Source organism: Colius striatus, chromosome 14 (genome assembly GCF_028858725.1).
Source record: "Colius striatus isolate bColStr4 chromosome 14, bColStr4.1.hap1, whole genome shotgun sequence".
Classification (NCBI taxonomy): domain Eukaryota; kingdom Metazoa; phylum Chordata; class Aves; order Coliiformes; family Coliidae; genus Colius; species Colius striatus.
The window spans coordinates 2,291,154-2,308,670 of NC_084772.1; the positions used below are offsets into that span (position 1 = coordinate 2,291,154).

At 50.6% G+C, this 17,517-nt stretch overlaps 1 protein-coding gene across 1 annotated transcript in view; it reads left to right on the plus strand.

The window, feature by feature from the left end:
* The window catches only part of NLRC5 (NLR family CARD domain containing 5), a 50,530-nt gene that overhangs the window by 7,438 nt on the left and 25,575 nt on the right, over positions 1-17,517 (plus strand). The window contains exons 5-19 of the mRNA XM_062007788.1: positions 398-460; positions 3,153-3,218; positions 4,470-6,225; positions 8,121-8,204; positions 8,538-8,621; positions 8,709-8,792; positions 9,769-9,858; positions 11,789-11,839; positions 12,662-12,727; positions 13,290-13,373; positions 14,166-14,249; positions 14,646-14,735; positions 15,328-15,393; positions 16,373-16,450; positions 17,129-17,212. Coding sequence (XP_061863772.1) covers positions 398-460; positions 3,153-3,218; positions 4,470-6,225; positions 8,121-8,204; positions 8,538-8,621; positions 8,709-8,792; positions 9,769-9,858; positions 11,789-11,839; positions 12,662-12,727; positions 13,290-13,373; positions 14,166-14,249; positions 14,646-14,735; positions 15,328-15,393; positions 16,373-16,450; positions 17,129-17,212 — 2,830 coding nt within the window. The remainder of the gene's footprint in view (positions 1-397; positions 461-3,152; positions 3,219-4,469; positions 6,226-8,120; positions 8,205-8,537; positions 8,622-8,708; positions 8,793-9,768; positions 9,859-11,788; positions 11,840-12,661; positions 12,728-13,289; positions 13,374-14,165; positions 14,250-14,645; positions 14,736-15,327; positions 15,394-16,372; positions 16,451-17,128; positions 17,213-17,517) is intronic.

Genomic DNA, 17,517 nt, shown 5'->3' on the forward strand with positions numbered 1-17,517 from the left:
TGGCTTTTCATCACAGAAACTGCTCTTTTGCAGGACTGGGGAAGAGTAGAATCATAGAATGGTAGGGGTTGGAAGGGACCTTTAGAGATCATCTAGTCCAACCCCCCTGCAGAAGAGTAGGGCATCACTTTTTATCTGCAGTGTGGTTTTAGATCAGCCAAAGCCAGCCACGCTTAGAGTTTGTATCATAGAGAAAGGCTGTTTCACTCCTTTTGGAAGCTGAGATTAATTGTATTTTAGAGCAATCTGAAAGGAAAAGATCACACTGGGGAGCCCAAAACCTGTCTGTCTTGCACCAGCCTCTATACTGAGTCTTGTGCTTGTCCTTTGGCTTGGGCCAGGTTTGAAGTGCAGGATGCTCACAGTAACTGTTTCATTTCCCATCCAACTCTTTCAGGTAACTTGAGCCAGAAGCCAGAGGCATGCACAGAGGCAAGTGCCTGGCCAACAGTGCCCAAAGGTAAGGCTGAGACAGACCCTGAGATGCTGTGCTCTTGGAGTTTATCTTCCCTGTGCATGGCAGGGCTACAAATGTCCCTTGTGTTGGCCACAGCCTTGCCAAGGCATGGGGAAGCCACTGCAACCTCAGCTTTGATTTGTTTCCCACTTGGTTCTTTCCAGATGAAACCCCATTGGTTCATTTTCTCTCCCTGAATCTCCCAAAAGCCCTTTTGGACCTGACTCTGCTGAGGAACTCACTCAGTTTAGTTTCTGTAGCCAAGGGAATCTCCCACCCACTGTGCTGGGGTTGGCTCTTTGGTGGGTGGAGGAAGTTGGTTTGGCTTTTAAAAGAGGAAAAGAGGTATGTGCCAGCACTGAGTGATCTCCCTGGGCCTTTGTGAAACAGCTGCTGGGATAACTGGAAGCTGCTGTTGCTTCCCCACAGTCACCAGATGCTCAGTTTCCAGGGAAGCACAAGCCTGAGTCTTCCCCATGTGAAGAGTCTGACAGCAAAAAGAGAGAGAAAGGGTGTGATTCTGGCATCTGGCTTGGTGAGAGGATAAATGGTGGAGGCAGTGTCAAAAGGAATCCAGATGGGGACAGAAAGCTGCCATCAGTTTGCTGTGCCCTCCTGAGCTGTGTGCTGGGGCAAGAGGAAGCAGCAGGATGTGGAAGCTTTGCCTTCTGGCAGCCTGGAATGTAGAGGAGTGGCTGAGCTGGGATCCTGGCAGTGCAGAGGGAGGAGTGCTGGCCTTCTGTCCTGTATCGGTGCTTGGTGTTGGTGTCAGGGAATGGCCCTGTGCTGGTTGAAAATGGATGAGTTGAAGGCAGAGCCAGTCTTTTCCCTGTGGTGTGAATTTGGGGCCTGGCTGAGGCTCACACTCACAGCCACAGGAGCTTCTTGCAGAGCTGGCTCTTCTTCTTGCCCAGGTTTATCATTTCCTTCAGTGCCTTGTAGCTTGTGTGTTTGCATCTGCTGTTTGCAGCCAGACAGAGCTTTTAGCACTGGTTTTAGCCCTGTGCTCCCCAGGCCCTGAGCACTCCCTGCCTTATCCATCTCCATTGGTGTCACCCACTTTAAATCCTAGCTCCCACCCTACCCTTTGCACTTCCAGCTGTTGGTGTGGTCCCAGAGACACTTTTGCCTCTGCTGCTCACTGCATCTGAGTGACAGCCCTGTGACTGAGCCACAGCCACACTTCATCTTGTGTGACACGTGCCCTTGTCAGCTCTTGAATACAAGAGGGACCTTTCTGTCCTGTAGGCAGGCTGCTGCTGCCAGCTGCTGTGCTGCCCCAGTCAGCAGGCACATCTCACCAGCTGCTGGTGGAAAAATAGTGCTGAAAGTTGTTAAGGCCAGTTAAGAAAGGAAAGATTTGTCCCTCTCTCAGCTCTGTTCATTGTCTCCACAAACAAACAGGGAATGAATCACTGTAACCAGGCTTTGCCTTCCCCAGAAAGAGCTGTTCCCTGCCCTGTTCCCCAGGGTAACAGAGCAGTTCCTGTGTTCAGAGCAAGGCAGATATGTCACCCAGCCTACAGAAACACTCACCAGTCCTCACTGGTTGTGGTCAGCCTTGGAAAAGCAGGGCAGCTCCTTCACCCAGTGCTCCCTGACCAGCTTTGCTCACAGAGGCTGACCTGGCAGCTGGCTTTGCTCACAGGGAAACTTTCTGTGGGACTGAGATGTGTCTGGTCATTCATATTTCCTTCCTGGGCTATGTGGTTTGGTTTGTCTCTGTCTCAAGTCTGCCAGGCTTCTTTCAGATGCTCAGAGCCACTTCCTCCGTGCTGTGCCTAACTTTGCAGGGCTCTTGGTGCCTTTGCTTTGGTTGTCTGTAGCCCTTCATGCTGTCTCTGCTTGTGTATGCTCCTCTGAACCCAGGATTGTGCATATCTCTGGGGTTGTTTTGCCTTCAGCAGCTGTGCTGCCACCAGGGTCATTTCCCAGGATGCTTTTTGATGGGTTTTTGCTAACGTTCTGCCACTACTTAGCACTGTGCTGCTAAGCAAATGAGGGGGCTGAGCAAAAGGGTGTGAGCATCGTTTTCCAAAGCCAACAAATGCCTTGCAAAAGGTGCCTTTTAAAACCCATGATGTCTCCTGCAGAGGTTTGCAAAGCCAGGCTTCCAGCCCCAGCTTGTACCTCCCTGTTTCTGAGGTCCCAGCTGCTGTTGTCTGAGAAGGGGGACATTTAGGTATTAACATCTCTGTGAAGAGCAAAGTCACCTTCCATTGTTAGTTGACTCCTTGCTGTGTCCCAGGGGAAGGGAAGGACCTGCCTGCCAGCTCTGCAGAAACACCCCCGTGGATGGAACAGGGAAGGAGCAGCTCACCCTGTGGCAGGCAGGATTGATGTTATCCACTAGGAAAATCTCTAGAAAGAAGCTGAAGTGTTGGAGTGAGTTGCCTGGAGAAGCTGGGGGAGCTGCATTACTGAAGCTCCTCAAACCAGCCTGGGAGCTGTAGCATGTTTGGGTTGGGACAAGACACTGGAGTTGCCTCCCGAGGAGCAGCCCAAGCTGCCTTTCTGTAGCTAGATGTGCCTCTGCTTTTACTTCATGATTTGCACAAGCAGCTCTGTAAACTCAGCCAGAATTCCCAAATCACTCTCTGATCTTTTGCCTCTTCAGCTCCCCACATGCTTTGCTGGAGAGCCTTGCCAAGCTTTAACAAGCTCTGGTGACACGTCTCTGACTTTCACTTTGCAGGGCCGGCTCGACGTCGCCACGGCAGCGCCTCTGGCAGTGATAAGGATGCTAAACAGCAACGACTGGGTATGTAGGTGTTCCAGAAGCAGAGCAGTGCTGCTCTTTCCTCTGAGGGAGGGCCTAGGTAGCTTCTTTGCAGATACACTCAAGGAATCAGCCTCTTGCTTTGAGGGAAGCTTTTCTTCAGTAGCAGCATAAACCCTTCATGCAACAGGTACCAAAACATCCAGACAACAGGATCTGGCAAGTAACAGGAAACATCCATTTCCATTTTGGAGATATATTAAATCTATCTGAGGAGAAGGGATGCAAATGGCATGGGCTAAGAGTTCCCTGAGACGTGTTATGCTGGTAAAGCATGCTGTCAGAAGTCACCCCTGCACTTGGTTGCTCTTTTTTAACCAAATCAGGAGACATAGTGACAGATTAAAGCCCACTAATGGCTCTGCAGTTTCTCTAGCCTGTTACAAACAAGTGTGATTTCACAAGTAGAGAAGTAACTGACTAGAGAAGTGATGACAGAGTCAAGCCAGAGTAATTGCAGGCAAGGCTGGTGTCATGGTTGTGTGGAGCCTGAGCAGACCTGTGGCAAGTGTAATACCAGTGTCCACATCTTGTCCTTCAGCCCTTCTTTACCCTTTTCTCTCTCTGCTTTCAGCCTGGCAACCCCCATGGTCCAGCACTGCCCAGTGTCTGCTGGGGGAGCACAAGAACTGTGGCAAAGCCGGGCTGGAGCCAGGGTTTGGATGAAAGTTTGTATCTGGATCTGTTCTTGCCATGGTGCTCCCAGGAGGCCAGACCTTGTCAGTCAGCAAGACTCAGCACTTAAGAGCAGTGAGGAGAGGGTTCTTCAGGATGTGCTGAGCAGCTTTAGTTATCATCACTGTTCTCCCTCTGATGCTGATGCCATCAGGGATCTCTGCTTGGATGCATCGGGGATCTCTGCTTAAACGTGTGTTCTGAGATGCAGATGGCTGAGCAAGCACAGTACAAGGCCAGTGTGGGTGAGCAGGGAGCTAGTGCACAGGGAATTACATGCATCATGCACCCATGATACCTGATTCTCATCTTAGAGACAGTAAGACTTGGTTTTTATGCAAAGCTGTTTCACCTTTTCCCCAGTTTCCTTCTCCAGACGCTGTGCAAGAATGGGGCAAATTCTGGGTTGTTCTCCTGTGCCCAAAACTGGCAGCTCTGGGGGGCAGCCTCTGCTCAGGGCCATTGTTTCCCTGTGTAGGAGTGGAAGTGTTGTGGACCTGTGGCAGCTCAGAACTAACTTTTTCAGCCTCACACTCACTCCGCTGTCTCCTCCCTCAGATCCACCCACGCAGTACCGGCACCTCCTCATCGATTCCATCCGCCAGAGAGCCTGGAGCAGGAGAGCAGCAGCAGCAGCAGCACAGGAGCACAGGCAGCCTCTGCCTTTCAACCAGGCCTTTGTCAACCTGGTCATCCAGCAGAGCAGAGCGTCCCGCCTGAGGGAGAGGGCAGAGAAACCCCGCGAGGACGCGGCGGCTGCCCCCGAGGCCGAGGAGTGCGTGGACACGGCCGTGCAGGTGTCGGATCTGTTCTGCAGCGTGGTCCCATCAGGCACCACCAGGGTGATCTGTTTGTTTGGTAAACCAGGGACAGGCAAGACCATGCTAATGAGGAGGATCTGTCAGAAGTGGGCAGAGGGTGTCCTCCCCCAGTTTCTCTTCACTTTCCTCTTTGAATTCCGGCAGCTGAACTTGCTAAAAAGAAAACTGACTCTGAAGGAGCTTTTGTTTGAGCTGTTCCTTCAGCCAGCACACAGCCCTGATGAAGTGTTCCAGCACCTCCTGCAAAATGCCTGCTGTACCCTGCTCATCTTCGATGGGCTGGATGAGTTTGCAGGTGACATGGACGTGTTGTTCCCTTCCAAGGGAGGCCCAACTCCCACCTCCCGTCTGTCCATTCCTCAGCTCTTTGCGGGCCTCTGTCACGGGAAGCTCCTGCCTGGCTGCACAGTGTTGGTCACCAGCCGACCTCAGAGGCTGCCTGACTTCTTACTAACCACAGTGGATCTGCTGGCAGAAATTGGGGGCTTTGACCAGGAGAAGGTTGAGGAGTATGTCAGTCACTATTTCCATCAGCGTCCGTTCAAAGAGCAAGCCATTACTCACCTGAAGAACAACAGCAAGCTCCTCAGCATGTGCCTCATCCCTGCCCTGTGTTACGTGGTGTGTGTCTGTTTGGACTATTTGCTCTGTAAACATCAGGTGAACGTGGAGCTTCCTCAGACCACGACACAGTTCTATATCAAAATGCTCCTCATCTTCATAAGCAAACAGCAGGGAGAGCGTGCAGGTGGCGAGGAGACTCAGCTCAGCTGCAACAAGCAGGCCATCTTGGGTCTGTGTGAGCTTGCACTCAAAGGCCTGGAAGAAAGGAAGCTGGTGTTTTATGTTGGTGATATTCCAGAGCACGTGAAGGAGTTTGCCTCCTTACATGGGCTGCTGACTGTCTTTGAGGTGAAGACTTGTGGCTCTGGCCCAGAGGCTGGCTATGCCTTTGTACACTTGAGCTTGCAGGAGTTTTTTGCAGCTCTGTGCCTCATGGTGAGTAAAAGGCTGGGCAAGAATGACCTGAAGAAGAAATTCTGTCTGAAATCAAAGTGGACTTCAAAGAATGAGGCAAAGACTGAGTTCATGGAGAGTTTTCACATCTTTCTCTCGGGCTTGTCATCAAAGGAGTGTAGGACATTCCTCATGCTGCTGGCTGAGCAAGATGAAACTCGGCTGCAGGAGAAGCAGGACACGATCCTGCAGTCTCTCAAGAAACTGGCAGCCACTCATCTGACAGGGCCTAAAGTCATTGAGCTCTGCCATTGCACCTTTGAAACACAAGAGCTCAGAGTAGCCCAGCACATTGGGAGCCTGCTCAACTTCAAGTTTGAGCTGAAGAACCTGAGGCTGACGCCCCTGGACGTGGCAGCTTTGGCCTTTGTCCTCAACGCTGGCCAGGGTTTGGCTCACTTGGGTTTTGCAGGATGCCTCATGGACAGGGGCTGCTTGGAGGTCCTGGCTGGCTGTAAGAATGTAGAGCACTTGAGGTAAACAGTCTGAGTGCTAAGGAGCTGGTGGCTGGAGAAGAAGGGCTGAGGGCTTGGGAGGAGCCTAGTATTAGTTTTAAAGAGGGAGAATGAAGATGAGAAGGGAGAAATTCTGCTCTAAACAGAAACTTTGGCCTGAAGGAACTGGTGAAATAATGAGTTCAGGAGTGATTGAAAGACATCAGGGGGATAAATCCATTCTGGCTGTATTTTTTGTGTGTTTCTTTGTCTTCATTAATCACCAACAGGGTATTTAGTGTAGTAGATAAGGGAGAAAATAGGGGGCGTTTCTTGACAACACAAAGGCGGGGTGAATCCTGCAAGCAAACGAGAAGGATGTCATCTAAGTGAAGTCACCATAGGAGATGCCACTTGCACTCTCTGGTGCTCTCTGTCGGTGCTCTGCTGTAATACTGGAAGGAATTGTCAGGGAGGATCACTTGGGATCCTGCTGTGGCACAGGTCTCATTTCTTGTGTCAGTGAAACAGAGGAACACGTGCAGAGATTACTGATGTGGAGAAGATGGGGAGCAGCCAGGGTGGGAATTACCTTGGCCTGAAAGGAATGATGTTGATTTCTGTGAAGCAGAAGAGCAGCAACAGAGGTGGGAAAACTGCTCTTCCTGCATGTTGATGTTGCAGACAGGACAGCAAGTGTTTGTCCTCTACCTCTGCTAAGAACAACAGGAGTTGTCCTCTGTCATTAAGAAAGCAGGGATGCCATGTAATTCACTGTTAGAAAAGCTTTCTGAGGGCACATCCTAACTCTAAATTGCTGATGCAGGCACAGGGCAGTGCATGGAGCCTTCTGCTTTCAAAGAGCAGGTCAGGCCTGGGGATGGCTGGGCTGTTCCCTTGTAGCAGGAGGAGTGAGCAGGAGGTTTTTAGCTCCTACACACTCAGGTCTGTGCCTGCTTTTGCTGATGATCTTCAGGATACTGGCAGTCTGGGGACTGTCTCTTGGAAGGGCAGGCAAAGGGCAGTGGGACCCCAAGCATTTGGGCTGCAGCCCAAGGGTGCTTTGTAGCAGTGCATGCTGTGATCAGTGTGTTCTGCAGCTGGCTCAGAGGGCAGCTCCTGTGCCTGAAAGTTTACTTAATCCTCTGTTTTTTCCAACACTCCCACTTCCTGCCATAAAAGAGATACTTTCCCTAAAAACCTTGTCTTTTATATGTTGGACAACTCTGGCCAATCTGCCACTCACATTTCAGAGGATCACAGAATCAGTTGGGTTGGCAAAGCCCCTGAAGCTGCTGCAGTCCCAGCCCTGGCCTCACCCTGCCCAGCCCAGCACTGACCCACAGCCCTCAGCACCTCAGCTCCAGGGCTTTGGGATCCCTCCAGGGCTGGGCACTGCCCCAGCTCCCTGGGCAGCCTGGCACAGGGGCTCACACCCCTCTCAGGGAAACAGTTCTGCCTCAGCTCCAAGCTCAACCTCCCCTGGGGCAGCTTGAGGCTGTTTCCTCTTGTCCTGTGCCTCGTTCCTTGGGAGCAGAGGCTGACCCTTCTCACAGATCAGCCCTGTCCTGACCATGGGAGCTGATGGACACTCTCTGTGTGTAAGAGTTTGGCTTCCCCCTGTGTGACCTGCCTTGTCTCCAGGGCCCTGGCTCTCTCAGTAGTGCTGACTTCATCAGTGGCAGCACTCACACACGGTGTCACTGTACCCAAGGCCGTGTGTTGAGTTCTTTGCAGTTGACATTTAACATTGTTGGGTTTTTTTAAACAGATAATTGAGAAGACAGCTGCAAAAAACCAAAGGGAGCATGATACAGTGTTTGTTAAGAAAGAAATGCAATGTGTTTTGTTTAAATGCTGTTTGAAGCTGCTCTGTGGGGGGGCTCATTTTGGGGCTGGCTGGGTTTATGTGCTTTTCACTTTTCTTCATGTTTTAGCTTTCGTAGCAGGAGATGTGGCAATGACTTTGCTGCTGCTCTTTCAAAGAGCTTACAGGGAATGGAGAGCCTGAAGAAACTAGAGTAAGTCTTTACTTGTAAGGTCAGAGCCTTCTCTCTTTCTCTCTGTCTTGTTTCCAACTTGTAGTTTAATTACATGGGCTCCCTGGGGGCTGCTCTGCTCAGCACTGCATAGAGAGCAACTGTGCAGCACAGATGTGTGGCTCTTGTTTCCTCCTGGTGTCAAAAGGAGCATTGCACTGCTCTGTGAAGTACAAAGTTGGCTGCAGGTGGCAGTCAGGCCACCTTTCTGTGCTGGTGTGCTGGCAGCTGGCTCAGGCACAGGTCTGACACAGGCTTGCCTGGTGCTGCACGGGACACCCTCTGCTTGCTTTGAATCATTCTTTCCTTTCCCAGGCTGACAGGTGGGAGCATCACAGCTGAGGGAATGACTAACTTGGTCCAGGCTTCATCACAGTGCTTCCAGCTTCAGGAAATAAAGTGAGTGTGTTGTTGTAGTGACCCTCAAACCAACTGCTGAGTCCTTTGGGGCCTGGGGTAGTAACGAGCCCGAGTGTGTGTGTGCAGCTTGCGGGACAATCGGATACGGCAGCCCGACGTGAAGAGGCTGATGGACCTGTTCTCCAGGATGGGCCAGCTCAGGAGAGTAGAGTGAGTAAAAATCACTTCAACCTGTTAAAAATAGTAGCCACCACGAAGCCAAGCATAGCACCAGAGGGAGTTTAAATCCCCCATCAGAGCAGAGCTGCTGGGTGTCTCTGTAAGGAGTGACACTCGCCCTTAGAGAACCAGTGTGGGCACACGTAGGGCACTAAGCTGGGGCACAGGCATTTATAGCAGGCAGGGCTGTGCTGGAGGCCTGGCTCAGTTTGAGATCCATTCAGCCTCACAGTTCTTACCCAGGTCTTTTAAAATAACCTCAAGGAAATCCTGGCACTGTTGACACCTCTCCAGAGTTACAATGCCTGTGCTTAACTTGCTGCCTCCATGACTTTTTCCTTTTGTGCCTCCTCCCCTCTCTTCCCTGTGGTCAGACTCAGATTGAGGTGACTCACCCCTGCATAAGAGAGGATGGCTCCATCCCTGTCTCCCCAGCCTTTCTCTTAGCTGCATTCTGCTGTACTCCTCCTCTTAACAGCACAGTGCTGAGTGAGAGGGGCTGACTGGTAGGAAAACTCCCACCACGGGATCTGCATCGGTTTGGGTGGACACAACCAGCCTGATTTGGGAAGAGGTTGGAAAAGCTAGCAGGGGCAGTTCAAGCAGCAGCAGCAGCAGGCAAAGTGAGCAAGAGCTGCTGCAAGTGTTGGAGTCTCAGTGTAGTTTGTTTTCCAAGAGCTGCCCCTACAGGAAGGCAAAGCCACAGCACTGCCTGCCTGCCACAAAAGGCAAGGGCTCTGCCTCTCAAGATCTTCCACATACCCCCAGGTGCAAGCAGGTGAATCCAAAATACCTGTTGGATCCCATCCAGGAATTAATTAGTGGCTTTGGACTGTGATTAGAAGTCTTTGTAAAGGCAGAAAATGTGCTTCAGGGTGTTTGGGTGCAGAGCAGAGCACATTTTCCTAACAACAGAGCATGCTGTTGGGTCCAGCAGCTGAGGTTGTGTTCTTCCTCATCCTCACAGTCTGAGCAACAACAATCTTTCCTTGAATGCTGTTCTCACTTTGGCCAAGGAAGTCCTCTCCTGTGGAAATGCTGCTGAGCTGCACATCAGGTATCTATGCATGAGAGCAGTTACAGAAGCAAATGTGTTGTCTCTTTAGATGCTGGCTTTTTAAGTGGATGCTTTTCTACATCTTCATGGTTGGCTAATTGTGGTGGTTTAGCCTGATGTCCACCCAGTCACTCCCCCTCCCAAACTGCACAGGAGAGAGAGAGAAATACAACAGACAGCCTGTGAGCTGAGCTAAGGACAGAGAGATCACTCAGCACTTGGTGCCACAGGCAGAACAGACTCAACTGGGGGAGAAATTGTTTGATTTATTAAAGAAACAATAAGAGGAGGGAGATGAGAAGTAAAACTGTCTTAAAAACACCTCCCCCACCCCTCCTCTGCCCAGGACTCTCCTCCCTTCCCCCCCAGCAGCACAGGGCATGGGGGCTGGGGTCAGTTTGTTACAGATGGACTTTGCTGCTGCTGCATCTCAGGGGGAGGCCTCCTCACACTTCCCACTGCTGCCCTGTGGGGTCCCTCCCATGGGAGACAGTCCCTCAGGAACTGCTCCAGCCTGGGCCCTGCCATGGGGCAGCTCCTCACAGCCTGCCCCAGTGTGGGCCACCCACAGGAGAACAGTCCCTCAGGGACAGACTGCTCCAGCCTCACAGGGTCACAAGTCCTGACAGCAAACCTGCTCTGGCCTGGGCTCCTCTCTCCCCACTTGCTCCAGGATGAGCTTCCCACACAGTCACAGCCTCCTTCAGGCACCCACCCGCTCTGGCCTGGGCTCCTCCATGGGCTGCCAGTGGGTCTGTGCTCCCTGGGGTCTCCATGGGCTGCAGGGGCACAGCTGCCTCACCATGGTCCTCACCACATATCACAGGGGAGCCTTTCAGTGCCCAGGCACCCTCCTCCCCCTCCTTCTCCACTGACCCTGCTGTGTGCAGAGATGTTCTCACAGTCTCTCTCCCTGTTGCTGCTGCAGTTCAGCAGCTGCCCAGCAACTTCTCCTTCTCCCATGAGTTATTCACAGAGGTGTGACCTCCATCAGGTGCAGGGTCCAGCTTAGAACAGACTGACCCCAACCCTGTGAGCTACAGGGGAAGCTTCTGCCAACTGTTTTTGTTTAAAGAAGCCAGCCCTGTAGCCCCTGTGCTACCAAACACCTGCCCCAGGCAAAAGCACTACACTGATCAAAGTGAACAGGAATGAATTTGAAGCCTTTTTTGGTTTCTGATTGAAACAAAAACTGAATCCATCATATTATGGACTTTGTGGGGTGTTTTTAGTAGGTCATTTTATCCTTGGTCTGTCAATTGATTTGCAGGGTGACATGTTTCTTCTTGTACCACAACATTTAAACTTGCTTTTAAGCTCTACAATCTGTCAGCTGGGAGATTCTCTAGTGGCTAGCATACAGTTGCTATAAGTCAGCTAAGCTGACTGAAAAGGTCTGGATTCTAGCTCTGTTTTCCTTTAAATTACAGGCTTTGGTGTTTTCACAGGTCCAGGATAGCAGAGAAGGGGTAGAATTTTTAAATTCCTAGGCCTTATGGTTGTCTGCTGTTGTAAGTTTGAAGGCCAAATGAACCCTTGGGGTGTAGCTCAAGGGAAGTCCAATGGCAGACAGCTTTTGCTTGTTTTTCTTGCTGGAATGGAGTTTCTGCTGACCCTCTTTCCAACAAGCAAAAAAGAAGAAGAAAAACCCCAGTGTAACCTTCTTAACCAGGCTCCTACCCTCCAGCCACATGGCTTCTTGATTGCTTGCTGGTGGCAGATGTCAAAGCCCTCTTTAGCATCCAGGCAACAGGACTGGTCCTTACTGAGCATCTCCACTGAAAGAATGGCATCCTTCCACCTGTGCCCTGTTCTGCTTTAACCCCAGCCAGCAAATCTCCCTCACCCCTCTCCCCATGGCACTGGGGGTTAAGTCTGTCCCAGCCAATGCCAGCACATGCCCTAACATTGGCTTGGATCTCTCTTTCAGGAAGGACACTGTTGTTATACATTTTTCTGGCCTGCTTGGGAAAGTTCCAAGGTGAGAAGCTGCACTGAGGCTTATGCTGTGATGGAAACCATCAGCTTGGTGTCACCATAAGCCAGCCACAGAACTGGTTGCCTCTGCCCTTGTATCTGGCAGAGCTGGATCCCCTTGAGCAAGGAGAAAGGTAACCTGGTCTGTGCATGAACCTGCCAGCCAGCTCCTCAGAGGCAGCTCCTTAGTGCCTGTGTAAGCTTGAAGTGCTGGGTTTCCCTTGCAAAACTGCTGAAAAAGAGTCAAACATGAGGATGAATGAAAGAAGAGACTTTGCTCCTTCTCTGTCTGGCTCCTGCTTGTGCATACTCTTGAGGGAAAGGGCATTTTAGCCTCAAGAATCTACAGAACAATCTCTTGCTCCCTGATAGGGAACTCCCTTTGTCCTTTGTTGTGCAGACCTTGAGACACCTCCCAGTCTTTTGTGTGAACTGGCTTAGCCTGGCCCTGAGTCAGCTAGAAACTTCTCCTATCCAGATGCCTGAGCAGTCCCCTGGTGCTGCCATAGACAGCCTGGCACTGGGGGTATGTCTGTCCCTTCCTGAGGTGGCACAACCCCACGTGGAAGCAAACCATCCTGCAGCTTAGTAGTGCCTTGGAGCTGTGGCTCAGTTACCAGGCTGAGTCAGATAGCCAGTGAGATCCCAGGTGGGCTCTCTGTGCTCCCAGTCTCCTGCTGGAGGGCTGCTGGCTCCCTTAACCTGGCAGGGAATGGTTGGACAGAACACAAACCTTGTGGTTTCTGTCCAGAAAATGCTACCCAGCTCCCAGGACTTCAGGCTTTGTGAAGGTGTGTTAAAGGGCAGATATCTTCCTTGTTTGCAGCTCTTTGGATTTGAAGGGAGAAGAGAAGAAGGAACATGTAACTCCAGTGAGATTGGTGAAGCTGTGGTAAGAGAAGGCCTTGACATTTCTGCTGGTGAATGTGGTTTGCAGGTGAAAGGATCTACAGGAGGACAGGAATAGCAGCTGTGTTGGTCCTTAAGGACAGTTCATAGCTCCACATATGAAAAAGTTTGAAGGAAATCAGTAAATAAAACCCCCAAATCTGGCCCAGCCAGTGGCTTCATTCCTTGTGCTTCAGGCTCTGCAGCCCTAGAGAGGCAGCACTGCCATGGTAATGTCCATCTTGCCATGTTCTTACAGCTGCCAAAGGCATGAGCCATACTGTTTTCTTTGTGGCCTGGGCTCCAGGAGAGAGTAGGGGCTTTCTCAAAGTAGGAGAACTCAGGTGTGTTACCAGAGCATGTTAAAGCTGGGAAATGTCTCTCCTCTTCCCCTCTCTGCTCTGCACAACAGCAGCAGTTACATCCATCCCCTTCCCATGGACTGTGTGGCAGAGCAGAGAGTATTAAACCTCCCTCTCTTGCTACTGCTTCTCTGTGCCTTCATTTGGAGAGAGACACCAGAAGTGCCTGTCCCCTCACTGCTCACTAACCCCTCCTGTTCACAGCTTGCAGGATTGCAGCCTGTCTTCCCAGCAGGCCAAGGAGGTCGTTGGCATTCTGCAGAGCTGCCCATGTCTCTCTGAAGTGGAGTAAGTGCTTCCTTTGCTCCCTGTTGGGTGGCTGCAGGGAGTGGTGAGAGCAGTGAGATGTGGGGCCTGACCTAAGGAAGGGTCCCAGTGCTGTGTTATGCCTGGTGGGATCCTAGTGAAGGATTTTTGGTGTGCTGCAGCAGGAGGTGAAGTTCCAGAGCCCCAGCTCCTCCAGCAAACCCTCTGAGCCAGTGACACATTGCTTCTGTCTTTTCCCTTTTGTCTTCTAAAACCTTCCAGCTCTGTTGGGAGAAGTGGGAGGAGGAAGGCAAGAGATCCACTTGGTAACTTGCAGATTGCAATGAGTATCATCCCTACCTTTCCTTAGTTGCCTGTATATGAGGCTGCCTGGATTTGGCTGCAAAGCTCTCCTGTCTTGACAAATGCAGGAGTGTCTGTTGCAAGACAGTTCAGTCCTGACTGTATCTTGAATTTAGCTACACCTCAAAGCCCAGTTTTCCATCTCACTGAATTGAGATCTTTGCTATGCACTGTTTTCTGCCTCCCTTTCTTCCTTCCAGGAGGACAGCAAACACTCCCACATTTGGTTTCTTGTTTTGGAGCTCCCACTGAAGATTTCTGTGAAGTAGTTTGTTTAAAGCTTGAATCATGTTGTCCTAGGGATAAAACTGTTTGAAGTTGCTTCCTGCAGAGATAAGCAGGGGAGATTGATATGGGGCAGAAGAACAGTCCAGGCAAGAAACCAATTGTAGGAGAAGGAGAGCAAGCAGCTGCTGAGGGCTGTTGTTTATAGTGCTCCAAACAATCCCCACTAACTGGAAAATGCCTCAGTTTGTCAGGTAACAAGCTTGGGGATGAAGGCTGCAGTTGCCTGCTGGAAAACCTCCCTTGGATATCAGTTTCAAAGCAGCTGGAGTAAGTGTTGCCTTGTACAAAACCCAATTGCCCTCTTTTCTTGAGCCTGGTGGGGGCTGTACAGAGATGCTGAGCAGGGATCCAGGGGCAAAGCCCTCACCCAGACCCAGCAGCAGCTCTGAGCACTCTGACACTCAGCAATGAGACTCAGCAATGAGACTCTCCAGGCTGCAGCTGGTCACTTGCTTAAAGCATTGTGCACAGCAGCTGGTCTAAATGCATCTGGAGTGCCCTTCATTAACACCCTTTGCTCAGGAGCACTGATCCTGTGTGTTGGCCACCATGCCACTTCTGAAGTGGGGTGGGTTCAAGCATACAGCACACTGACCCCACCTCCACTGGGACAGTCCTGTGGGATTTCAGGGAGCTGCTAATTGCCTTGTTTGTCTTTCACAGTCTCAGTGGAAACTGCCTCTCTGTTGATGGCATCTGCAGTCTGTTGAAGTCTGTAAAGACCTGCCAGAAGGTGATGGAGATACAAGCCAGGTATGTAGGTCTTGAATCATTTCCTGAGGTTAATCCCATTAAACAAGTCTGAGAGTTAGGTTCTGAGGTCTTTGAGTTGGCTCAGGAGTGGAGTGGGTGAAGGACACATCCAAAGATGATCACTGACACTTGGTAGTACATTACTTAAGCTGATTTATCTGAGCCATCAACCAGAATCTGAGGAGGTACAGAACAGAACTCTGTGTCCTTTTGTGTGGGGGGGATGGTTTTGGACTCTTTCCTTCTCTCTTCTGTGGGAAGTTTTGGAGAGAGGTCTCTGTGGAGTATGAGAACTGGTGACATCTGGAGTTGAGATGGAAGTTCTCTCTGACTACTTTCCAGTGGAAACCCCCTGGAGTTCAAGTGGAACAGCTTTGAATGCACTTTCTTCAGTGCTTCAGAGAAACTGGGTCATCTGGTATCACATGGCTTGACCCAGCCAAGATTTAAAACTAATGCAGGTTATTTTCTACCTGCTGGGGGGTGTTTGCAGTGAGTGGTGCCACCAAAGAGTTTTGCAGAGCAAAACCAAGCATTCCTACAACAACAAGTCCTGTGAGTCACCAAAATGGATCCCTTCTCTTCTTCACAGCCTTCTTCATGAGACTGCAGTCCTGAGGTTTACAGAAGACAGAGAGTTTGCTGCCCTTCCTCCTAGGTAAGGGGTGTGTGTGTGCAAGTGGTGTTTCTTCAGCATCTCATTTGGTTCTCACACCCTGTTTAGGTAACACCTCATCTCACAGCAGTTCTTGTCCCTCTCTTCCCATCTGAATCCAGACCTGGTACTTTCTCCTTCTTTTCTCAGCCTCTTGGCAAGTTTTCCCCTGCCTTTTATAGTGTTTGATTATGTTTTGTCTCTAGGGCACAGCATCCTAAGCAAAGCAGGCTGTTTAACACCAGCTGTGCTGTCTGATGGTAGTGAACAATAAAAACCCAACTGAATCCCACACCTCCAAACCCAGCTCACAGATCCCTGCCTGCTTAAAGCCTCCCAGTCCACTACCCTCTGCATTCTGGATCATGCACTCCAAAAGAAGTTTGGAGGTTTTTCCCTCACAAAATTATGGTCAAAACAGCTCATCCCAAATGTTTGGACTGAGAAGTGGTTTCCTGTTGCTCCTGGAGCTGTAGGTTCATTTATTTCTGCCCTTGTTGTCCATGGGCTGAGCTCACTGTGCAACAGCATTCCCCATGGGATGCCTGCAGCCCACCTCCTGGCCTGGGACAAACAGCAGGGCTGTCACAGGATGCAACCCAGATGTTGTGGCTGTGCTTGAAAGAGAGTGGCAGCCTGAGACACGTGGTCTGTGACTTCTTTAAGGCACCAGCTGACATTTCAAGTTCAGGTACTTCATTTATTGATGAGGAGTCAGGTTTTTTTGCAGAGGTGGGGACTCTCTTTCACAAAACATGTTCAGGCAAAGGTTGACTTCTCCAGCAGACTGTAGCTTAGATGGTAAATCTATCTGTTCCCTTTCTCCCCAGGTGCCTGCCTGCTCAGCTATTTGGTTAATCACTGAAAGAAAGGTGTGCTGTTGGCAAGATCTGGGTGTGGGCTAGAGCCAGGGTAGCCCCAGGGACCAGCCACACTGCTAGAGCTGAGTGTTTCACCCATGTTTCTTTTTATGCTCACTCAGGGAAGAGCCTGTGTTCTCTACTGATGACCAGCAATGTGGAGAGGAAAGCCAGACACCTGCTACCCCCCAAAAAATAAGGTACCATGGCAACTTTTCCTTGTAGTTGATGTCTGTGGCTCCTGCAGCTGATGTAACCCATGTCTCCAAGTTTGAATGGTGAATCACAGGAGTGCTGGTGGAGGCCTGTCCAGTCAGTCATCTGTCCCTGTGTTCACAGTCCCAGCTTGCAGCACTAGAAGCTCTGTGGTTAGAATCTGGGGTCTTCTGCAGGAGGCAGAATAGATTCTGGGTTGTGTGTCTTGGTCCTTGTGGGGTTGCTGTGAGGGCTCCTGTTGGGGAGCTGGTAGTGACAGAGCTTGTGATGTTGGAGGCTTCCCTGCTGGTATTTGGGAAGTGCATCCTCAGCTGGCTCTGTTTTCAGATGCTTGTCAGATCATGCTCTTGCTCCAGCACAGAGTGTGCCTGTCCTGTCTGGTTTGTAGGTGGCAATGAGGAAGGAACTTGTGCCTAACACCTTCTAACCAGGGCCTTAGGGAACTACTTCTTTGTTGTGCCACAAGTTTTCCTTCACCATCTCTTTTGTTCTGTTTGCAGACAGTAGCTCAAAGCCAAAATGATCTGTTGTTGCAGACAAAAAAAGAGCAAGATGCTTTAAGGGGGTGTTTCATTTCACTGCTGTCTCCTTATTTGGTTTTCTGAAGGAGTGAAGTTGCCAATCTTGGCAGCCTTGGACTATTGATTTCTCTTTCCCTCTAGGCTGACAGACAGTTGTTTTCAAGCTGGTGACCTGCAGAAGCTGTGTGCAACCCTGAAGGAGTGTAGCAGTGTCTCTGAGCTGGAGTGAGTCCTTCCTAACTCTTAATGGTCTCAAGCTGCAATTCTGTGGGATAGCCAGGAAATGTCCCTTGTTTTTTCTGCAGTGCTGCACAGAGAAGGGCTGTGCAGACAAGCCTTATGAAAGCCATGGCTTCACATGGGCTGATATCCTTTGCCAAGGAGACACACAGTTCTAGAGCTCTCTTAGGGCAAAGCTTGCAGGACATGGATCCAGGAAGGGGCTGTTTGACTCCAGCTATTACAAAAGCTGCAAAACCTTGCCCTGTTGCTCCTCACTTTTGGGCCATTTGGGAGCAAATCTGCAGAGG